The sequence below is a fragment of the Sycon ciliatum genome, chromosome 1, assembly GCF_964019385.1.
Source record: "Sycon ciliatum chromosome 1, ocSycCili1.1, whole genome shotgun sequence".
In the NCBI taxonomy this organism is placed as follows: domain Eukaryota; kingdom Metazoa; phylum Porifera; class Calcarea; order Leucosolenida; family Sycettidae; genus Sycon; species Sycon ciliatum.
This window is the reverse complement of record NC_088643.1, coordinates 30,801,023-30,825,693: the sequence shown is the minus strand read 5'-3', so window position 1 is coordinate 30,825,693 and position 24,671 is coordinate 30,801,023. Positions and strand designations below refer to the sequence as shown.

At 44.6% G+C, this 24,671-nt stretch overlaps 1 protein-coding gene across 2 annotated transcripts; it reads left to right on the top strand.

Moving 5' to 3' along the window:
* The first annotated feature begins 20 nt into the window (after window positions 1-20).
* On the top strand, window positions 21-21,655 carry LOC135822590 (probable proline--tRNA ligase, mitochondrial). Of its 2 annotated transcripts, XM_065335396.1 has the most exons (14): window positions 21-328; window positions 876-994; window positions 1,756-1,936; window positions 3,261-3,334; window positions 6,039-6,119; window positions 6,777-6,843; window positions 7,390-7,497; window positions 8,636-8,729; window positions 10,922-10,962; window positions 11,485-11,531; window positions 13,084-13,163; window positions 15,805-15,955; window positions 18,438-18,635; window positions 20,597-21,655. In XM_065335396.1, exons 2-14 carry the CDS (start codon window positions 881-883, stop codon window positions 20,738-20,740), a joined length of 1,380 nt encoding a protein of 459 aa, XP_065191468.1. In that variant the 5' UTR covers window positions 21-328; window positions 876-880; the 3' UTR covers window positions 20,741-21,655. The 2 variants fall into 2 exon arrangements, with proteins under 2 accessions (XP_065191468.1, XP_065191477.1); XM_065335405.1 differs by lacking the exon at window positions 876-994 and having other exon boundaries at window positions 23-328.
* Window positions 21,656-24,671: the final 3,016 nt, after the last annotated feature.

Genomic DNA, 24,671 nt, shown 5'->3' with positions numbered 1-24,671 from the left:
CATGGTTCAAAATCAAAATTTAATCATCAATGGCATCATGCCATTTACCAAAATAATTGCAAGACAGCACAGGTAGATATATTATCTGCTGTGTCTCTTGAGTTATGAACTGTAGGTAGCTGAAACGCATGGTAGTATTACTAGGCCTGGCTTCAAGTACAGCAGCACGCACTGTGCTTGAGTTTCCTCAGTTACTTAGTGTAAGACAGTTGCAGAATTCAACCAATCAATCATCATGTTTCGTCGTGGTATTTCACTGTCATCTACACTTTATCCTCGCGCTGGGTTTTCGTATGTTTCCGAAGAAAAGTCTGCCAACCATTTCAGAGTAAGCAACACAGCAATCATTTGTTTATTAAAATTTTATGATACATGTAGCAACAGCGCAAAGACGAGTAGGCACAAACAAACAAAAAAGCAGGGTAAAAGGCGTAACGAATAACAAAACGTCGCCAACAACTCGCTAGCTTTGTCCCTTGCTTGTGTATTGTTGCAGTACATCATAGTCTTGTTTGGTTTATTTGCACATGCACCTTTTGTCATTCCTTCTATGTGGATGAGGTTATACCTTTTAGGCCCCGGTCACACCGAAACAAGCCACTTTGGGCTTGTTATCGCTGGCGCTCAGCTGGCTTGCATGGTCCCTGTGACGCGGTCACACCAGACCTTGAGTGCAAAGCTTGAATGACTTGTTTTTCTTACCCGCCAAATTTTGAATATCTCGAAACACACCAATGTTTGCAAGAAACCGGAAAGCAGAACGTTCGCGATCTAAAACTGTACTTATTCTAGTGTTCAGTTTTGATGAAGAAGCAAAGGAAGCCCGGATTCTGAATTGCGAAGTCGTGCTCTTTTTATTTGTTCGGTGTGCATAGACGCGATGGTTCGGGTGGTGTTTCCTGATGTCGAGCTTTCTGCCCCGCCGGTTGCCGTTCTTCAACTCAGTTGCAATCCACTCTCTTCTTCGTACCCGGCTTTCTTCATGAATTCGGTCGTGAGTGTGGTGCCTTGTCTTGGCCTCAAACCACAGCTCCAACAATCTGCGCAGTCTAGAGGCACAGCGGCAGAAATCCATGGTCGTCGGACAAAATCCAAATCAAACTGAATACAGTGTAGTTGGATAGACAGACTCATGGTCAAAAACCAAAGGCACAGGGATAGCACGGTTCCACGGACACAAGAAAGAACATCAATATCAGTTCATCATGTCAACTAGCTACATGGTGTGCTCCAAGCGCACTCAAATTATTTTTTGAATTTCGGCTTTCAGCCGCTTGTACAAGCTGTGGCTGAAACAAGCCGAAAAAAACGGCTGAGAGTCGCTTGTAGGACATTTTCAGCCATTTCCATGGTAATAGTGACGTAAACAAGCGCTTTTTTCGGCTGAATCGAGCTCGGTGTGACCGCGGCCTTACCACGTGTACCGTGTTGTTTTTGGCTGCTCTTTTTTTGCACTGTTGCTATCATAATTATCACTACTATAATTGAATTCAGAATGTGCTTGCCAGTTTCTTTCTGCCTGTATTCCAGCTGACGAGCAGGCAATGAATGTATTAGTGGAAACATTTTGAAAATGTTGATTGTGAGGGATCGGAAGCTTGTTCTTTTCCTGAGGGTCATTGTATTTTTGTCTTCGAGATAGCTATCATCACGCTATGTAGTACTGTATTAGAGATGTGTACTTCAAAGTACATTTTCAGGGGATATTCCGCTATGCATTTGGTATGCTCTTTTTTTTTACAAACTTCTCTGCAGGGCCTGTTCCGAGGTGGTCTTGTCCGGCCCGGTAGTTCACCAGGAACAGTTGCCATGATGCCGCTTGGGCAACGGGTCGTTGACAAAGTTATGTGTCTCATTGAGGCACAGATGAGTGGAGTGAACGCACACAAGATCAACTTGCCAATCCTGACAGCTGATTCCATTATGCAAGAGTCTGGTGAGTGGAGGCTTTCCGCTGTCGATGCAGAACAGATATTATTATTATTTCTTTATGTTTTACTAGGGCAGTCCCCACAGAGATATTGCCTTCTTACGGGGCGCCCCAGGAGAGTAAGTATGCTGTCACAGAAAAGAGATTGCGTGGGGGAGGAGCGCAGAGTGGAGGCTTAGAAGCAATATAGCATAAAGTGTGGTCCATATCGGGCCAACACCTTTGGCAGCTCCAACCCAGAGGATGTGCGAACGTGGGTCTGGGGTACTGATTGCGGATTTAACATAGGGAACAGGTGTACATGTACAGCGAGAGGACTCACGGCGTCAGAGTATTATATTCTTCTGGATTAAGGCTGTGAACATAATCTGGAGTACTCAAGAGTGGACTGGATAAATGATAGGTAAAACATGCGCCTAGCTGTATTTCTGAGTCGCGTCCCTGACAGCGGGCCATAACAGAAGTTTGGCACTTGCCTTAGAATGCAGTGCGTCCACATGACATACAGAAGTAGAATAAAGGCAGTCATTTCAGTACAAGTAGTCTATACCAGTCCACGATTATCAACATTGCGGTCCGAATAGGGATGTATTTTCTAAAGCCTAGCAGCGGTGAGGGGAAAGCTTGTGCATGGTGGTACAAATCGAGATATCACTCCTCGTATAGAGTACAGCATAGTAATGGACTTGCCATTTAATTCTCTAACCTTGTCCTCCGGTGGGCAGAGAGCTCATGGAACCTTGAAAAATGTGGTTGCTGTGTACAGGTGGTCTCTTTATCCAGGGTCATGTGACTGAAATTCGTATCCCTTAGTCAATGATGTATTCCTTGGCACCCTGGTTGCTTGCATTCAGGCTGTCTCAATCTTCCTTTGAAGACCCCAAATTTGTTCCACCTGCAGGCTTATTTTCTTCTCTGGGCTCACTTCCTTGTTACACACTGACAGATTGAAGCACATGGCAGCAAGAAAGTCTCTGTAATGCCGGGCTCTTTATACCTGTTGTGCCAACTTGAACACAGCTTGGCTGGGATTGGTTGCGTCCTTGGTGAACAGATTTTGGATTTTCCCATTTGAGCTGGCCGCGTGGAAATCAGGTCTAGGATGCATCTACAACATTTGTTTGGTCCAGAGAAAAGCTCAGAAAACAGTAACAAGCTACAGGAAGAAGCGGTCGTTTACGTCTAATGGGCAAAGATGGGTCTTTATCAGATGGTTCAAACATAATAGAGGTCTCTTGCTCTCGATGCAATTCAATTATAATAGTAATAGAGAGCAGCTGTGACTAACGTGGCCCCTGTTGCTTTTCTCCTTCTCATTTCATTTCCCCAGGACGCTGGGATGAATTTGGCAATTCCTTGTTTCGAGTCAAGGATCACTCCGGTCGATTCAGTTGCTTAGGGCCAGTAAGGGAGTAACTCGTAATTTTTATCTTTGTCTGAATGTTCAATCTACACGAAAAAAAGAGAAATAGGTCCAGTTTGGATTTGTCGTAACTCAAAGTTTCATGCCACTGCAATCATCAGACGACTGCATTGAGCACTTTGCCGGCAATTGCCAAAATTACTCCTTTGTATCTATCTATCTATCCATCCATTCATCCATCCATCCATCTACAGTCGTCCCTCTCTAATCCGGCACTTGTTTATCCAGCACCCTTGCAAACCAGCACACTTTCTGGCAAAACGGATTTTTTCAGTTCATTTTCTACGCTTTAATCCGGCACTTGAATTCCGCCTCCAGCAGCGATTTTCTGCAACAAATCACTCAAACTGTACATAATTCGATTTTCTAATCCAGCAGTTGTACATCGCAGACTGTCATAGACCATTGTAACATACACAACACATGCAACATACACTAGGGAATATCCCATGCCAGTACATAGGATATTCCTAAGTGTATAACTTATAGACATGCATTCCACAAAGTACTTGGTTTGACACAGAAAATCCCTACGTTTTGACGTACGACACAAACATGTATGATAACATGTGGGCCGGGTTGGAGGGCAGGATTTCATAATCCAGCACCCTTGTTTAGGCCAAGTAAAAAAAAAAGCTAGATGATCGTCCCCGTCCGCCCCAGTTTTTGTCAGCGCCCCAAGAAATATTTTATTTTTTAAATCGTGAGTTTTTGCCGAAATCGTTGGTTTTTTACCGATCGCGGATGCAGGAAACATGTGCACGCTTTGTTTAATACTTTCTTTACTATATGGACCACATACTACTAGTATATCACAACGTCAGTATCGATCTGCTGAAGAAAGAAAAAGAAAAAAAGAAAAAAAAAGAAAAAAAGAGAAAAAAACCTTGATGTTGTTGTGTACACTGTGTGCATGAGAGGGTAAAAAGTAAAAAAATAAAAATAAAATCCTCCCGCCCTCCCCGATTTTTCCAAAAAAAAGGACGATCATCTAGTAATTTTTTTTACTCGGCCTTATCCAGCAGATCCAACAAAGACCTATATTCCAGAGCACACACACAGCCACTTTCGCACACCGTTGCTGTCCGCCGTTTCCGGATGTTGGGTCATGTTCTGAGGATGCCCTCAGATGCCCCGCCACAGCAGGCAATGGACAACTACTTCCGTCGAGATGTCACCGGTGTGCGTGGACGCCCGAAATCGAACCTGGCCACGGCAGTCAAGGCAAGCACAGCTGCCAGAGACATGCCACTGAAGACCATGACTGATCTGAGTGGGCTCAGAATGCGCGCTTTGGACAAGCAATCATGGAGGGAACTCTCAGCCTGAGCTGGTTTTGCTCGCGGCTGCAACGCACGGGGTAGTGAACCCAGGACAGAAGCGGACCAGGCATCATGACTTTGCACATCTATCGTTATGCTGCTTCATTACGCGACCTGTTTTATTATTATTATTATATTATCCAGCAGAAAATGCCGTTGCAAAAGGTGCCGGATTAGAGAGGGACGACTGTATCTATCTATCTATCTATCTACACACAGTGAAAGCGGTCCTCACCAAGGAAACATCATCTGTTCCTACTCCAAGTTTCTTAAGTTATCAATCACTATCTATCTATCTGTCTGTCTGTCTGTCTGTCTGTCCGTCCATCCATCCATCCATCCATCCATCCATCCATCTACAAAGGAGTAATTTTGGCAATTGCCGGCAAAGTGCTCAATGCACAAAGTCACGACAAATCCAAACTGGACCTATTCTCTTTTCCGTGTCTATCTATCTAACAAACAAACAATAGGAGGACAGAGAAAGTGTTTTTACTCCGAGTTTCACGCACTAAGCGATCATCAGAAAACAGTAATGAGAAATCTGGATCAGTATTGGTTTATATACTCACAAAGCAAAGTGTAAATAGCTGCAGCATGGCGCAAATCTAAAAGTTGTGAATGGCGGCAGTGCAAAGCGTGAATGACTGCATCATGAGGCAAATCCAAAAGTAAAAGTGTGAATGACAGCAGTGGTGAAAGGTGACAACCACTGGAGCCGGTTGTCTCTTACTTAATTAGGTGATGGCTGTGGATGGTTTGAAGTTCCGAAGGTAGTACCTATTCTCGTGGTGACACTTTGACACAAGCTCACACCTTTTGTTGAGAGAGAGGTGCTTGCGCGATTGCCAATTTTTCCGCCAGGCACAGGTTGCACCTTTTGCTTTTGTTGCTGTAGGCCGCTGCTCTGCGGTGTACCGCCCATTGAATGCTGCATGCCTTCCCTTCATCCTTCTTGGTCCAGACGTACTGCGATAGGCGGGTGTCCTTCTCATGTTGTCTGTGGCGGAATGAGGATTGGTGGTTATAGCAGCGTTGTTTGAATGTTGTTGCTGTTAATCCAGTATACTCCTTCTTCTCCATACCTGCGGTGACTCTTGCCTTATACACGATGCTCTCCGTTAGACACGCTCCGTCCAGTGGACATGAGTCTTTCGCCCGACAGTTACAAGTCCTGGTGTCGTTGTCACCTCCGTTAGCTATCTATCTATCTATCTATCTGTATCTCCATCTCTCCCCCCTCCTACTTTCCCCTCTATCCGAAATCTTCACATGTATTCCTGGGAATACGCTGCATTTCTTTACTTTGAATAACGCCAAGTACGAAAATAATGCTTGGCTGGTTGTACGTGCGTGTTCTTAGACCCACGAGGAAGCAATATCAAACCTGGTTGGTTGCAATGCGAAGCCATCTTATCATGATCTCCCTATCCGCATGTATCAGGTAAGGTTGGACCCACAAATAACATGTTACACCGTACATGTATATTCCGGTGTATAAGCAACACTTCATATTTTCGTACTTCACCCAACAAGAGTCAGTGTGGCCGGCTAACACTACTAAGGTCCAATGAGCCTTGTGTGAAGTTGCATACTGTGTAGGTCGCGTAACTGACAGAACTGCAACAGCAAATTTGCACCATGATGACGCAACTGGGAGTGTAGGACCACGCACATGAAGTATAAAGATTGCACTGCACTGGAATGTTTGAGTTGCGAAGGAAAGGTCTGTTTTCTCTGTTCTAAGTGTTCCCTGGCATGCATTGACCATATGAGGGACACTTATGAGTTGTGCTGTACTAATGGCAACTTGAAAGTACATGTACGAAAAACACCGTTTTACAAACTTCGAGGCTCATAAGGGCCCATAAGCATAACAAAATGCACAAGTATGCCCTATATGAGTATCATTCTGGGGTCTATTCATGCGAGAGATTATTGTTTGCCTATATCCCGTGGTGAGACGGCAGGAAATGTCTTTGGTCATGACCAGTGTACATTGCGGGGAGAGAGAGAGAGAGAGGGGGGGGGGAGTTCATTTGTTTTCTTGTTACACCTTTCGTTGTTAAGTGTGATGACCATTGCATCCTGTATCTGACAGATCGGTGCTAAGTTCCGGGATGAATCTCACACCGGACTTTTGAGGACAAGAGAATTTTTGATGAAAGGTATGGTAGGCAACGTTTGGTTTTAGGTATGCACACATTGTATTCCCCATTGTATTCAGTTTATTAGCCAGGGCCATTACTAGTATGCGTTGTGCCATCATTACATGCACGTTACAACCAATTTTCTGGGTTAGCTGGGACGTTTTCTTGTGACTTTCATCAATGGCTGCCGTCGCTAGTAAGAGCAGTAAATGAAAGCACAATGCACTCTATAGGAGTAGATATGAACATGGAGACAGCCAGAACAATGACACCAGTAGTAGTGCAAGATAATCATGCCATTGAAGCAGAAAATGTGAAAGGTGAGAACTAAAATGTACACTTTATATACATGATTGTACAAGTATGTAAGGGGAGTTCAGTGATTCGCTGCGAACTTTTACATGAAATGAAATCCGGTTCGTGGTTGAGTTGTATAATGCGTGGAAAAAAAAGTAGGTGCAATGACTCGTGAACAAGATCAAAGTTTGGCCATAACAAACATCAATTCTTCGAATCATAATATCATTTCATTGTTCTTTGCCTGTTCCTTTTTGATGTGTGCAGATTTGTACTGCTTTGATATCAACACTGCCAAAGCGGAGGTAACCTTTGGGCAAGTATGCGATGCTTACAACCGCATATTCAGAGCACTTGAGCTTCCTTTTAGGCAAGGTTAGTTTTGGGTTACCAGTAGCCCTTTGTGACCCCAGTGAAAGTATGACAATTTACTGACCTTCAGATGAACCTCACTTTTGCTTGCATCTCTGCCAGACACACGCCGATATTTTTACAAACAAGATTAGTAAGATTAGTACACAATAAAGCATTGGACCAGTGCGTTTTGTTACGCTGACTCTCACGAGCTTGTGCAATATCCAGGCGGCATAGGGGATATTGGTCATCTTGGGCTGTTTAGTGTTCCAATGCAGAATTCCGTCAATTACAGTGACACCTGTCTATGGTGACCGCTCAAGGGACCTTCAAAACGTGGTCTCTGTTACCAGGTGGTCTCCTTATTCGGGGTCATTTGTCTGGAAATAGCATCCCTTAGTCCTGGTTTCTGTGGTCTTTTAGGACAGGTGGTCGCCTTATCCGAGTGGTCGCCTTCACAGGTTTTACTGTAGTATAAATAGATTTGACTCAGTGACCAATCCGGGTCCTGTAAGCAGTCACAGGTCCTGTAGTGAGTCATAGAGTCATGAATGCTCAATGACCAGTCACACAACCCAACAACCAGTCACAGTTTCCACTGGTCCTCAAGACCAGTCACCCGAAGTCTGTCTGCAGGGAATTTGACATTCTGTTCATTACAGACTTCACTGCACTATAATAGTGTAATGCTTCTGCAATCGGTTATCTACAGCAGGTATTCCTTGCAAGGTCAGAACCAATATGGTATTAGTATTTTTGTGTCTCTTTTCCAACAATCCACAAGTGACTACTTTTCAGGGATTTGTGACTCTATGTGACTAGTCATGGGAACAAAGAATCTAAAGAGTAAATAATTTTAAACGAGGAACACAATGGCACCCCCCCCCCCCCCCCCCCCCCCGCTCCACAGGTTCTCTGCTTCGTGTGTCCCTGTGAGCACAGTTTGGTATGTATTGCGCAATGGTCAGCATGTGCACGTGTGTACAACGGGCTGATTGGCTGTGTATGTGTGTGTGTGTGTGTGTGTGTGTGTGTGTGTGTGTGTGTGTGTGTGTGTGTGTGTGTGTGTGTGTGTGTGTGTGTGTGCGTGCGTGTGTCTGTGTGTCTGTGTGTGTGTCTGTGTGTGTCTGTGTCTGTGTGTGTCTGTGTCTGTGTGTAGTGGATGGTGATGTGGGTCTCATGGGTGGCCAACTATCCAGCGAGTTTCAATCCATCTCAGAAGCTGGTCAAGATACTGTATTTCTTTGTTCAACGTAAGTTCTACTATTAGTGTTCTCTACTAGTAGTGTTAGCTAATTCTACACTACCAGTAAGCTATCTTCTTCTTTTTTTAAAGTAACTTCGCACTTTGCTTGAGTAGCCACTGAATAGAGCAGTTGTCAGTTGACACCCCCTTCTTTATGATGTAGTGGTGTGCAGTTCGTAAACGTATAAACGTTTTGAGTGAGGGTAAGTTATAGTGGAGAAATGGTGTTAAAATACACCTGGTAAAATTGCGGTAAATGCACGCCTGCCCACACAATGCCCTCTAAGCTGAAAGGTTCTGGCTGAACTTTGAGGATAAGTTTGTGAGTTATGTACATGTTGTTTGACTGACTTGTGAGTTATGTACATGTTGTTTGACTCACTTGTGAGTTCTGTACATGTTGTTTGACTCACTTGTGAGTTATGTACATGTTGTTTGACTCACTTGTGAGTTCTGTACATGTTGTTTGACTCACTTGTGAGTTCTGTACATGTTGTTTGACTCACTTGTGAGTTATGTACATGTTGTTTGACTCACTTGTGAGTTCTGTACATGTTGTTTGACTCACTTGTGAGTTATGTACATGTTGTTTGACTCACTTGTGAGTTATGTACATGTTGTTTGACTCACTTGTGAGTTATGTACATGTTGTTTGACTGACTTGTGAGTTCTGTACATGTTGTTTGACTCACTTGTGAGTTATGTACATGTTGTTTGACTCACTTGTGAGTTATGTACATGTTGTTTGACTCACTTGTGAGTTATGTACATGTTGTTTGACTCACATGTGAGTTATGTACATGTTGTTTGACTCACTTGTGAGTTATGTACATGTTGTTTGACTCACTTGTGAGTTATGTACATGTTGTTTGACTGACTTGTGAGTTCTGTACATGTTGTTTGACTGACTTGTGAGTTATGTACATGTTGTTTGACTGACTTGTGACTTACGCACGCTGTTGTACTGTAAGTCAACAAATATTCGGCGCATATTTATTTTCAGCTATTTTCAACCTGGGTATTTTTAAATGGAAACCCTTACACACACACCATCTTCAATGCAAGTGGTCTCTTCGCTGCAAGTCGAAATAATTCTTAATCAAATTTTCGGCCAGGAGCCATCATCAGGATTTTTGGCTGAAAATCTGTTGCGGCTGAAATTTTGTTTTGCGAGGTTCAGTGTGACAGTGTATGCAGGCAGCAGCAGTACAGGCTGAATGTGTTTTAGCCCTGGGGGGGGAGGGGGAATTTAAGGGCGCCGAAAATTTGTAGACTTGCATTATGGTTATAATGTTCAGTGTCTGCTCCAGAGCGGGATCAGCCGGGTCAGCGACCCGGTTGGGGGTACTCGGACCCATTTGGAAAAAGAACACCGGGTCACTTGTGACCCGGTTGGGGGGTACTCGGACCCGTTTGGAAAAGGAACACTGGGTCACTTGTGACCCGGTTGGGAATACATATTATACATCAGGGAGTCCTAAAATATTTACGGCTCCCTGATGTACACGCAGTAGCCGCACTTGGACGTACCCGGCTCTGACCCGGTTGGAAGAGTTGTGCCAGATACACGTGTACCCGGTCGGTTTGAAATCCTAAAGCAGACACTGATCTTGTATGTTTCGATGTCTGATGTAACAGTCATATGGCCTAGTGTGTGCGCGAGTATGGCATGGTGTGTGGCGTACATGGTATGTGGTGCATGCAAGAGCACACTTTGTCAGAGGGTGTGCAAACCTGCTTCTGTCCGCATGTGAGTTATTGTCAAGTGAGTGTCACATGCGCGTTTAATGTGTGGAGCATGGCTGAGAGTCTGGTGTCGAAGCGAGAGTGATGGATGATTCGGCCGTGGTCTCGTTGTCTTGGGTTTGGTCAGATGTCTTGTATAATAATTATACTTGTCCCTTGTTGGTTGCCAGTCAGCCCCGCCACTATGTGATGTAGTCCACCTACTGGCAAAGCTTGGGGATAAAATAGTTTAGGATGTGGTAATGCTAGAATTTCAGGCTTGTGTGTGTGTACATGCATTTCATCTTTCAAAGTGGCCATATTGTGTTTCAATTTATACAAAAGAGAAAGGACTGGCGGTGTTAGTGGACAGTATAGCGTAACTTGTAGTTCCTTGGTCCTTTCTCTTTTGTATAAATTAATCCTTGGCTCTCTATCAGAGTCCATATTGTGTTTCGTGTGCATTTTCTTCAGATGTGGAAAAGCATGGAATTCAGAAATGGCAGATAGCCAAGGTATGATAACTTGAAGTAGTGTAAAGTACTGTGAGAGCGCCCCACCACCACGCCCCTCTCGTTGTCATGTTGTGGCGGTGGTGGCCTGTCTGTAAGCCTGTCTGTAGGCCCTATACAACACGTACCTTGAACACACACTGGTCTTTGTGCAATCAATCCTTACTCAGTTTGCAATACAAAAAAACAAAGCATGTGCCTCCAATCCACTCTCTCTCTCTAAGTCTATCTTCCTGACATCTCTCTGAAAAAGGACGATAGTTTCCGAAAAAGGATTGAGCTTGCGCTCTAAGTATATGTACGTCCGTCACGAAAACCTCGCATCACGGAATATTGACATAGGTAAGAAGTGTTACGCTTCATGTCATTCATGTTACAAAGCTCGTGTTTGCGACATCTGTAATAGTATAGCCTACCGGTGCCTTATCTGTGGAATCTACCTTATCTGTACCACTCATTCAGGTGCAACACACCATGCACCCTTGACTTTAACATGTTCTTGATCATTATTTCATTTCTCCTCAGGGCATTGTTCTGACGAGTGCCAAATTGAGGAAAAGAAGACTATAGAGGTAAGCTAGTGCAGTGATCTGCTATTGTGCATATGTGTCATACTCGCCTTGTGCATGTGTGTCATACTCGCCTTGTGCATGTGTGTCATACTCGCCTTGTGCATGTGTGTCATACTCGCCTTGTGCATGTGTGTCATACTCGTATTGTGCATGTGTGTCATACTCGTATTGTGCATGTGTGTCATACGTGTCTGTATGCAGTCCTAGAATGTAGACATAGTTCGGGGGGGGGGGGGGAGGGGGAGGGGTCATCCACCCCGCATTCAAGTGCAAAACTTCAACCGACCGTAACTCTGTCTAATCACGCTCAAATTTAATCGTCCCTTGATTGGCGGACAGCCACCCAGTGAGGAAAGTGGAGTGCCCATCCAATCGTGGTTTTAACTCACCACGCCGGCGTCTAAAGGGCCGGTGATGGGTGATTACCAACCAAGTCGAGCCTTCGTCAGTCTCCTGTCTCGTCTACTTGTTTGTGCTGCCCCGTGCTGCTTTCGTTTTCTTTTTGCGGCGCGGAACTCTTTCTTCGGCTGCCATAGGAGCTGGCGTTTCCTTTTCGCGGCGCGGAACTCTTTCTTCGGCTGCCATAGGAGCTGGCGTTTTCTTTTTGCGGCGCGGAGCTCTTTCTTTGGCTGCCATAGGAGCTGGCGTTTTCTTTTCGCGGCGCGGAGCTCTTTCTTCAGCTGCCATGGGTCTCCTCGATCTAGAATCCCACTGCCGGGAGCAGGTCGCTTCCCCAAAACCATAACACTAAGAGCTGGTCTCTTCTTCACATTCACTGCAAGAGGGGCTGGTCTCTTCTTCACATTCACTGCAAGAATAAGCTGGTCTCCTCCAAAACGTCACTGCACTATGTTTTAAAAGAGCTTGTCTCCTCCAAAAAGTCACTGCACTAAGAGCTTATCTCATGCACAATTTCACCGGACGAGGAGCTGGTCTCTTCCACACCTTCATTGCACTAGGAGCCCGGCTCACACGAATCCACTCTACTAGGAGCTGGGCTCCGACAAATCTTTCGCCTACACCCAAGCCAGGTGGACCAAAGCCGCACCGATAATTTCATCTTGTGATGTTTGAAACAATGAAATAATTATGGGCTATTTGGGCCCAATTTCCCTGCAGATTTCCCGGGGGAGGATCCCTGGACCCTCCATCCATTCATGGACGCACCAATGCTGAATACCTTCCGACGTCCCTGCAAACTTTGACCTATATTGGCAATCATCACGGTTTTGTTCTTGCTTCTTCTTTTTTTCTTTTTTTCTTCTTTCTTTCTTCCTTCTTCCTTTCTTACTTCCTTCGTAACTGCCTAAAAACATCAAGATGGTCTTTTAATGACTTTTATCCAACAATTTTCTGGTGCGAAATATATTCCTCCTTCTCTCTCTCTCTCTCTCTCTCTCTCTCTCTCTCTCTCTCTCTCTCTCTCTCTCTCTCTCTCTCTCTCTCTCTCTCTCTCTCTCTCTCTCTCTCTCTCTCTCTCTCTCTCTCTATCCCTTCCCCCTCCCTCCCTTGCAATAAAAGATCTGTGTTCCTTGCTGCTGTATCTGTTCAGATTGGACATGCTTTTCTTCTCGGCGATCGGTACTCTAAACAATTCAATGCTGTCTATACCTCACCTGAGGATACACAAGAGTAAGAAATGCCGGGAAATCGGGTTCGCGGCTTAGAACTATTGTTGATAGATGCCCTCATGTTATGCCTGTTCTATTGCGACCACCTCATTGTGTTCTATAAATGAAAACCAACAAAGATGTCACAGGGCATGATTTACTCAAACCCACATGCATAGCAAAAAGTGCTACACACGTACACGTTTGTATAGTAGTTTTTCATTTTGAGTAGCAGTTTTCCCAAACTGTTATCTTTCTTCAAATCACTGCCTGAAATCCCATCCACAAATGCTCAGATAAAATTCCGGAGAGCACGGAGCGACGATGCATTCTCGCGGCAAACTCTGCAGTGGATGCCGGTGACATTGGATCATCCAATTGGATGTGTGCTCCGGATGGCAGTCGTGAGTCAGTCAAGTTTCAAGTTCGGCAAGAAGCGTGTGTTCCTAGTTGGAACAATCAACTTCAATTGTACTTCGAAGTATGGGCCACTTTTTAAGTTTTAACCACGATCCACTCCTTGGGGTCTAACTCGCACCTCCATTTCTCCACGGTACTTTTAAAATTGCACCAACATTTTCCTACTGCTACTAGAAAAGAAGGGAGTAATCTACTTGTGAACAAGGCGAGTGTTATTCAAACAGAAAGACAATCTCAGTTGCTTGTGGACTAGTAGTATGTACTAGTAGCTATCATAATATTATTCCTGTCAGCGCGTGCGTGCGTGTGTACTATGATGTACCGCGGTGCAATGCGTACCTACATGAAAGATCAGTGCAGTCTGCAATGTAACATGGCATGTAACATGCTGTCGAAATCGAAAACACAATGTAACATGTAGTCTGTGGACTCCACAATCCGCGCAGTCACCTACGTTTTTGTGTTACTGTCTGAGTCAGTACCGTACCGAGTGCTCAGAACATGCGGGGGACAGGTACACACTTCACGCGACCTTTCAACTGCACTGCGCGGCATGCATCACAGATTTTCGCTCCACAACCCTGACCTTGCGTCGCAAGTAGGCGAATTTGCGTCGCAAACTGCGATGCAATACCGGATAAATCATGCCCTGGATGCTGTAGTCAATCTCTCTGGTTTTGCCCAAGTCTTGGTGTAGGTTTTCTTTGGGATCTACAACATTTATGGTACAACGGAAACCTTGGAAGTGGCTTGTACCTCTCCATGGGCCATTTCTCATCGTAAAGTAGAAAATGCAATACCTGGGTACTGCTTCTCATCATCTTCGAACAAAAGAACTTGATGAACAGAAGGATGCATCATTAGGGCTCCCTGCATACTAGTCTGTGCGTGTATAGGGACAGTGAGGGCTGCGTCCTACCAGCCTGTGCAGTTTCACAGGAAGAGTGAGATTTGAAGTCTGAAGAGAATGCTGAACAGTCTCCGCTGGCAGGATGACTACATCATGGCTTAGCCTTGGAGCATCAGTGGGATATAGGCTATAGCACAGGTCCCTGGTTCTAGTCCTGGTGGTGACGGCCAATTATTTCTTCAGACTTTTCCCTTTTTCACTCTCTCAAGAAGGTCGGTTGCTCACAACACTCGAACTCGCGATTTTCCCGTCCCGTTGTTATAATTATCGCCACAGTCACTAATTCACTCCCTCAAAACTAAAGAAGTTTTTTGGGAATAGTTTCGGCCAAATTTCTTTGCAGCGGTGGTGTAGCCGTGTAGGACTTTGCAGCGTGGCGTGGGACTTTGCAGGGGTGGTGTAGGACTTTGCAGCATGGTGTGGGACTTTGCATCGATGGTGTAGGACTTGACAACTGACGGACAAACCAGTGACCAGTCAAGTCGTCGGAAAACATAAATGACAGGAGTTTTCTGCAAAGCAAGATTTGGAAAGCATGCGTGGGGGAGTGGCGCGCACGATGCGCGTGTATAGCAATGACATCATAATCAGATGCATGATCAGACTAAGTACGAGTGGTAGATGTTCCATGTTCATTAACAGGGCTTAGCGCACACGCTAAACCGCCACTAAAATGAAAATTTCACAACCTGTAGCGAAAAATGCACTGATTCCAATGATGAAGGTCCTAGGTTGACCGGAGCAGCCGTTCTGGAGTTATACCTGCTAGAAGTTTGCACTAAATTTGGTGACATCATGATAACGTCATTAACTTGCCCAGACTATAAGCCGGATTTATGACGTCAGTGAGATAGACTTTGTATGGGAGTAGATGGGGAATTTTCAGTATTTTGGCTCTCCATTGTCCCAAAGAAGTTGGATGTTTTTCAAACTTCGGCATGGGACATATGGCACCCTACCGGTATCCTGACTGGAAAAAATTCTAGTATGAAATTCGTTGTTGCAGAGAAACAAGAAAGAAATTGTTTTTTCCCCATCTACTCCCATACAAAGTTCATCTCTCTGACGTCATAAATCCGGCCTAGTCTGGGCAAGTTATAACGTCATCATGATGTCACCAAATTTAGTGCAAACTTTAAGCGGGTATAACTCGGGAACAGCTGCTCCGATCAACCTGGGACCTTCACCATTGGAATCAGTGCATTGTTCGCTGCAAGCGGTGAAGCATGATTGGTTACAGGACATGAGACTGCTCACAGAGCCATGATTGGTCACTGAGTCCGACGTATTTACTGGTAGTTTTCTGCTCCTACTTTTTCTGCTGTTCCTTCAGGCCATGCGTGATGAGTTGTTATGGTATTGGGATCAGCCGCGTACTAGCTGCCATCATTGAAGCACATTGGTCAGATGAAAAGAACTACTTGGTCTGGCCTAAGGCCTTTGCACCACATTCGATCTCAGTTCTCTCGCTGGGAAAGCCCAGGGTATGTACTTGACTTGAGTGATAAATTTCTTCAGTGCTTTGTTTCCTGTAGTGGTGGCAAATGAAATCCGGTCTTGTGAATAAAGCTCAGCCGCTGCCTTCACTGCACAGTCTAGCGTTCATTGTCCTATGGCAATTCATTCCCAAGCTATTATATTCAGAGAGTTAAGGAACATATTGCTCAAAGGTGCGCTGTTGATAAGCATGGGGACTATTGATAAGCATTGGGGTGACCATGCCCGTATAATAGCCAAACGTGCAAGTATGAATGTGATGGTCAAGGATATCCATGAACTTTTCATGACATGTAGCAATGCTGTGTACAAGTATCAAGAGCTGTGTACAAGTATCAAGAGCTGTGTACAAGTATCAAGAGCTGTGTACAAGTATCAAGAGCTGTGTACAAGTATCAAGAGCTGTGTACAAGTATCAAGAGCTGTGTACAAGTATCAAGAGCTGTGTACAAGTATCAAGAGCTGTGTACAAGTATCAAGAGCTGTGTACAAGTATCAAGAGCTGTGTACAAGTATCAAGAGCTGTGTACAAGTATCAAGAGCTGTGTACAAGTATCAAGAGCTGTGTACAAGTATCAAGAGCTGTGTACAAGTATCAAGAGCTGTGTACAACTACAAGTATCAAGAGCTGTGTACAAGTATCAAGAGCTGTGTACAGGTATCAAGAGCTGTGTACAAGTATCAAGAGCTGTGTACAAGTATCAAGAGCTGTGTACAAGTATCAAGAGCTGTGTACAAGTATCAAGAGCTGTGTACAAGTATCAAGAGCTGTGTACAAGTATCAAGAGCTGTGTACAAGTATCAAGAGCTGTGTACAAGTATCAAGAGCTGTGTACAAGTATCAAGAGCTGTGTACAAGTATCAAGAGCTGTGTACAAGTATCAAGAGCTGTGTACAAGTATCAAGAGCTGTGTACAAGTATCAAGAGCTGTGTACAAGTATCAAGAGCTGTGTACAAGTATCAAGAGCTGTGTACAAGTATCAAGAGCTGTGTACAAGTATCAAGAGCTGTGTACAAGTATCAAGAGCTGTGTACAAGTATCAAGAGCTGTGTACAAGTATCAAGAGCTGTGTACAAGTATCAAGAGCTGTGTTCAAGTATCAAGAGCTGTGTACAAGTATCAAGAGGTCGTAACCAAAAATACAGTACAGTGAAACCTGTCTAAGGCAACCCCTCAAGGGACGAGAAAAAGTGGTCGCCGTGGCTAGGTGGTCTTCTTATCCAGGACCATTCCAGGTTCAGTGGGTCACTTGACCATATCCACATGTGATACATCATTTTGATCAGTGTATCACAGTGCACACACCTATGCTACTCTAGCACGACTCATGTGTCTGGGGTCCTCAGACCTGTCAAGTGTCGTACATGCACCAATGCACATCTACACTTCCTGCACTGATGTGTAGATCTACCATGCATGGTGCACCATGCAATGCATACATTTACATGTACTAGCACTGTGCAACGCGGTCGCGGGTGGGTAGTCGCCGGTCGCGTTGAGCGAGTGGTCGCCTTATCCGAGCTGTTTTGAATGTGAATGCCGTCCGTGACAAGGAAAAGTGGTCGCCATGGTCGAGTGGTCGCCAGATCCGAGTGGTCGCCATTACGGGTTTTACTGTAATTGAACTTGTGTTTTGAGAGAGGTATTGTCCCGTGTAAACAAAATAGAAGTATGTACGTACAAGCACTATGCACAATTATTACGCTCCCTCACCCCGGCGTAGTTGAGCACTGTCTCTGGTTAGCCTAATTTTTTCCCGAAAATTACCTGCTCTCTTGCAAAGCACACTGTGTTCGCAGTTAGACTTAGAGCACTCTGATGTTGATGCTTTGAGCCAGTATAAAAAATGCTTTGGTGTTTACTAGACTTCATTGAGATCAGCTCAGTCAGTCACTCTGAGCTCCGCGTAGGAGATCTAACAAAATTGGAACAGCTAACTGTCCAGAGATTGGAACAGCTAACTGTCCAGAGATTGGAACAGCTAACTGTCCAGAGATTGGAACAGCTGTCCAGAGATTGAGCACTATGCACATACAGTATGCACATACAGTATGCACATACAGTATGCACAATTACATACCAGTAATACTAGTATTGTAGAATGTGTGGATTCACACGAAACGTGAGTTTCGAAGTCTGAAGAAAAAGTTGAACGGTCTCTGCTTGGATGACAGCTATACCATAGCGGTGGTTAGAGCATTGCTGGCCTCAAGCGAAGGTCCCTGGTTCGAGTCCGGGTGGTGACGGTCAATTTTTCTTCGGACTTTTCCCGTTTGCATTTTTCCTCAAACCAATGAATATACTTGTATTAAATGTAGAAACATGAAGAAAGTTACTTGTGCTGTTCGTGGTCAACCGTCCTCTACCGAAGAGTTCTCACCAATAGAGAGCATTTTGATCGTGACATAGAGGAATGGTACTGTGCTGAGTGTAATGTAAAGCATCTATGTTTGCTTTTCTCATGCAGGAAGAACGTCTGGAGAAAGCACGCTCGGTTGCAGAGACACTGTGCCGTAGCCTGTGCACAGCTACCAGCTCTGGCCACTCTCATCTTCAGTGTGGCTCGGATATTCTCTTGGATGACAGACTTTGGTGGCCGGATGGGATGCGGCTAAAAGAGGCAGAGTTGCTTGGCTCGCCTTACTTAGTGGTTGCTGGGAAAAAGGTTAGTTGACTTGCATTACTATACTAGTGGATAGGTAGTGAGAATTAGTGGTGGCCACCTCAACGATAATTATACTTGCTGCCACCTGACTGGCTCACGTCTGCCATCCAGAACACAATAAGTCCATCGAGCCAATAGACACCCTTACGGCCTTAGCAAACAACGGTAACGCTATTTTTTTTACGGTACTCGTACCTTGATCACCCAAATAGCGTTGAAGCTGCAGCGTAAAAACGTTATGGGGGCTGATTTATCGTTGTGACAAACGGTGCGTTCTTTGGCCAAATATTGCGCAGTGCGTACCTATTTCACCTTGTATAGCGTATATGGCGCCATAAATGGTTGTACCGTGCGGAATAAAAGCTATACTCATGGCAACAGCGTACTAAAATTAGCGTGCATCTTGCTAAAGGTCGAACCCAAATCTCGGTATTTTTCCCCTTACGGCAATATCATTACAACATAACGTGTCTTGCTAAGGGTGTCTATTGACTCGACAAACCTGCAAGAAAGTACCACTCCTCATCAGTTGAGCTTGAGTAGGCGGAGGAAGATTGTGCCTAAAGAGCACCACGTTTGTAGTTCTATCCAGGCTTAATTAAATAATAAACATCACCAGAGCTACAAATAGAGGCGCTCGGACACTAGTACTACTGTAGTACTTGCAATGTAGACATATCTTTCGTCTTGCAACTGAAAATGTTTGTAGCGGCATTTATACATACAATGTCATATTGCTGTTCTCCCCTGCACTGATTTCGGTGGGCACAACAAGTGCAATCTAATCCGTGTGCTGAAGACCTGTTGGAGAGCAGCGCCTTTTTAATTTTGTATGCCTTCCAGTCAATTGTGTTGTTGTTCCCAAGCATCTCCACACACGAGTGGAACGAAAGGCTTTGGAAAGTCAGCCACCTGGAAGAAGCTGTCATAAATCAAATCTTTAAACTTTGCCTCGCTCGTGCTTCACACAAATGTCGAGGCAAAGCGGGTTTCTTGAACACCATTGCCTATCCAGGAGCTGACCAGAGATCGATCTTTGGAGCTACTCTCCATTGAGAAGAATGAATTCTGAACTGCAAACAAAGCCAATCCCTCTCACTACAAAAATGCTGAAAGGACACAGTCACTGTATTATAAACTGCCGGTCGTATCTGTACGATGTCAGAGATCTCCAGATAATACACTCAAAGTTTGGTATTTCAAGATAGGCCCAAAACAAGAGCAAAAGGTGGTTTCCACTTTCCAGACCGGAAAAACACATTGTGTCATGACGTCAGTCTGAGTCATGAATATTGTTTTTCTGTACTGTGCCCACCATGTATTTGTGCCGGTGAATCACTGCGGTTTCACTTGTAACACGTATTTTATCCGATTTCTTGAACGTGGAAAATATTGCCACATGAGTTTAGTTCTTGGTAGATTTTTGGAGTGATATTGGAGAAGGAACAGTTTGAACAGATAAATGTTTTGGTTCTTCTTCTTCTTGCCAATCTGAATGGTAGTTCTACTCTTGTTCTCTTTGCCTGGTGATTGTTCTCTTTGCCTGGTGATATATCGCGAGGAATAAAAGAATAATTACAACTTCAATTTACAAGTCATTTCGCGACACATTGGGTGTACGCGCCTGAAAGGAGCGAAATTTGAGGGAAATCCAATTTGTTTGGTTGTTGCAGAGATTTATCCTGCCACTGCTGGTCAAAGTTCACACTTTCATTGCGGGAAGTGTGAACTATGACCAGCGACGCCGCAGCAAGTATGCAATGATTGTGCAAGGCAGTGCACGAGCAAGCATGGTGCACCGCCTCATGTCAACCCTCATAACTACAAATTTCATCTGTGCCTCAGTTTGTACTTGTATGCCGGTTTATATTTCACATACTGTACCAGCGTACTGTCGGGGTGCTGTATAATTATACCTTTAAAAAAAGAAGTATGTTCTGATTGTTCTCTGTGTTGTGTAGAGCAATGAAGGCTTATATGAACTACAACATCAGCCATCAAGAGAGCGCGAGCTTCATTCACTGGATGCCTTGGTGGAACGCTTGCGTGAACTACTGGCCAAGGATCAAGAGTTGCCTCCTGCTACTGCTCCTGCTGATTTGTGAAGGTGTCTGACGCTGCAAGTCAAAAATTGAACTTGATAGCATTATGTACAGCAGCGTTTTCATACGCACTGGGAATCTGTATCACAGAGCACAGTTCCCGTCCAGTGTGGACATGTGTGCGGGACAGGTATGGTGCATGCAGTGTGAACAGTTTAGTACAGAGACTTACTCATCCGGGAACCTAGGCACAGTGCACAAGATTGCACTGATTCTCCTGCACTACTGTCTACTGTACCACCAGTAGTGCCAGTAGTGTTCCTAGTGCTCATTCATTTTCTCATATGAGAATGACTTTCCAATGTCATGGTGTAGACTCAAGTGTATATACATGTACATCAGTTCTGCGGTGCACCGTAATGATGTTGCCAACGTCTTTTTGCTAAACATTGTGTGCAGGCCAAGGTGGGGTGTTGAAAAAGTGCAAAGACTCCACCGTACTCCACTGTGGCCATCCGTTATACCGGTATGAATTTATAATTATAATCATCTCGCACTTCAAAACAGTCTCTGGGCAACACGAAGCATAGAATAAACGCTGATGCTGTAGTGTCTATGGGAACATTTATTGACCTTCATAAATACCCATAATTAGTAACCACGCCATCAACAGTATTAAATTCCAATATTAAACTTGATTTGCTTTGATTCAATGCATCCGATTTACCGGCATTAGCATGACTAGTTTGCCATAACCCCAAAATCTAATCTTTTAGTTAGGGGCTATTTCGGCACCTTTAATGTTATAGCCTTTAGTATAGCATGTTTACACGCTACATTCAATAAAAGGCCGGCTCCACACTACGTTCTTGTGAAACGGCATATCCACACATGAATGTGACATTTTTATTCCCGTAGCTATGCAGAAGACGTTACTTCAGTAACGTCTGGCGCTAGCCAGGGTCCACACAGCTTTAATTTGGTGTTTGTGTGTTTGTTTGTTTGTGTCACGCCTGGCGCTATCCGTATCTGACGGCAAAAAAGCATAGGATGTTATAAATTTTTCAATTCTCCTATTTTTTTTTCAGGCATATCCTGGGATTCGAACCCGCACTATCGCCCTACATGCATTCCCCCATGCACTTCGCATTCATACCCATTCTTCCAAGTTGCTTCACGTTATTATCTTGCGTTTGAAAGCCCTATTTGAATATTGCGGTCAGCTGTATGTGGCCAGCTGTGTTTGATGGTACGGTACGGTACGGGAGACAGTGTCGTATTACCCTCGATCGTACCTGTCCCGTACCTATCCCCTACCGTACCGTGCCATCAAAGACGGCTGGCCACAATGCATATTCAAATAGGGCTTTCAAATGCAAGATCACAATGTGAAACAACTTGGAAGAATTAGTATGTATGCGAAGTGTATCGGGGGATGCATGCAGGGCGCGCGATAGTGCGGGTTCGAATCCCAGGTTATGTCTTAAAGAAAAGGATTTTTTTAAAGAATTTATAACATCCCTATGCTTTTTTTGTCTAGATCATCAAGGCAAAAAAGCATAGCGTAGGGCCCTGAGCTTCCAAGCTCTCTCGTTTGTTATTCAAATTTCAAATGGGTTAGCTACCAATGAATGCCATTTTACTGTTTCCAAAACCGAATTTGGAAGTTGTAGTGTTGCCAGTATCGTATTGTATGGTCCATCTTGTGTACCCGGACCTACCCCGCTGCTTTACACTCGTGGACGTGCGGGGCTTCGTTTTCTCCCTTTTTTTTTAGAACCGTGCTACTTTTGTCAGGCATGAACGGGAGACTCATGATTGAAACACTCCTTCATAGTTCAAGTACAACCTCAGTTGAGAATTATTATCTTGTATTTTAGGCAGAAGCACGTTTTGCCGATTTTGTTGAATGCACACTGCATACTTCAAAGTGCATGCTGCTGGGCCCTCTTTTGAGTGTCACCAAGAGTACATAAACTCTTGGTGTCATTTGAAGCTTGCCGCCTTTTTACCGGATCATGAATAAAATCTGAGCTGTTGCCACGTTAAAAAAAGGCTATCATTCCGTTGCCCTGGCGAGTTTTGAAGTGTGCATGGTCTCATTTTGTCACTCTTTACGTCCTCTCGAGTAGAACCCGGGTTAGGGATCCACCTAACTCTGCGCGGACATAGCTGGACTCAGTTGTACAGGGATGGGCAAAAAGGTGTGCAAAACGACTTTTTGTGAGTAGATGGACCCCGGAAAAATAGTTTGGAGCGAAAAAAGTGAACGCTTCCTCGGAAACCGACGGGGGACCCCCCTTGGGCCGGAAATTAAATCCCGGTATAAGGATCACCCGCACAATGTACATGCCAAGTGACCCCCCCCCGCCGGGCTCCGAAGGATCACCCGCACAATGTACGTGCCAAGTGCCCCCAGGCTCCGATCCCTAATCCCGTAGTAATCCGGTGTGACCCTTAACCCGGGTTCTACTCTACCCATGTATGGACTAACTTCTCTCTCTCTCTCTCTCTCTCTCTCTCTCTCTCTCTCTCTCTCTCTCTCTCTCTCTCTCTCTCTCTCTCTCTCTCCTCTCTTCTTGATCGCACACCACAAACATGACAGACACAGTGTGGGGTTGCTTTGCATGCATTTTTTCACCCAGAAAGTGTGTACAAAAATTTACAAGTCAGTAAAATAGGGTCTATTACGAAGTACACACAACATCAACAGATATGACCAAGAGTACATAAACAAGGGTTTATGTACTCTTGATATGACCTAAATGTGTCAATAAGCTTGCAATGGGAAATCCAGATAGATAATACATCTGAAGCAAGTCACATGCAGAAAAATCAGATTGGTTTAGCAGGTTCCCCAACATATTGGTTTCTGTATGTCGTCAACTCCGGTTCAAAACGGTAGGGTATCTTTGACCGCTTGCCGGCATTGTAGATCATGAGCTCGTAGACTTTATCTTGCTGCTCCATTTCTTTCAACTTGCTGTGCATCGTCATGTGTGAAATAACCACACTAATCAAAGATACTAGCCATGATCATCAGCGGCCTGCCAGCCGTCCCACGACAGGGTGCACCCGTGCATCGGAGCCACAGGGCACTTAACCGGTACGTACTGGCAGTGTCGTGGCTGCCATACCCTTCAAGACAAGTGCAGTGTCCCCTTCACCTGATTCATATAGACTTCTGTGTTGGAAGAAGACTGCAGAACACCCTGCATGGGTGCTCTGTCGTCAACACCCAACATACATTCATGCAGCATGTCCTGCACTTGCAATTTGCCGTCATGAATCTCTACCAGCACTTCTGACGTAGCAAGATGAGTTTCATAGGTACTGAACAGCTAATATTTTACCTGTATGCCATAAGCAGCAACTTCGGACTTGGACTCAAATAACCTTTCATGCATGATAGGTGAGTGAAAAAGAAATACACCTACTGTCAAAATTGCAGTTTCTGACCTTCACCTTTTTGGCTTCAGCCCTGCTACTTTTGACGGTGTAGCAGACTGAATGCATTAATGCCGCCCTAAGGGACAAGCGTAGGGTTGCCACCTGCCGTAGAATATACTCGCTGGCTCTTGGACGTCCTTCAAGTATCCATTGAGGGATATTTTACCACAAATTGACGAATTTCGATCCATGATTGATATTATCTCACAAGGCCGTGGAAGAACACAATTCCGCAAAACGCTGCTGATGCTTACAAACTACAATACGATGGCAACTCACTAGTCTGTCGAACTAACAAAAACACTCTATGGGAAGAATGCAATCGGCCTCGACAATGATAATAATTTTACTCGATTTGTAATGATGCCATACTAGGCCCATAGACCTTCGACAAGAGTGCATAAACAACAACAAAATGTTTATGGACTCTGAATCTGATCTTGCCTTCGCGAATTCGATACGCGTACACGTGTAGGTTATTACGTCAACTCGATTTTTCAGTACTTGTGCATGACTCATGACATGTGCCACGCGCCATGGATAC

What these genes read in the sequence shown, in the direction of transcription:
- LOC135822590 (XM_065335396.1), top strand. Translation starts at nt 881, where the DNA reads ATGGTTCGGGTGGTGTTTCCTGATGTCGAGCTTTCTGCCCCGCCGGTT. An exon ending in GATTCAGTTGCTTAGGGCCA is followed by an intron (nt 3,335 to 6,038) that starts GTAAGGGAGTAA and finishes GCGTGTTCTTAG; the next exon opens with ACCCACGAGGAAGCAATATC. An exon ending in TGAGCTTCCTTTTAGGCAAG is followed by an intron (nt 7,498 to 8,635) that starts GTTAGTTTTGGG and finishes GTCTGTGTGTAG; the next exon opens with TGGATGGTGATGTGGGTCTC.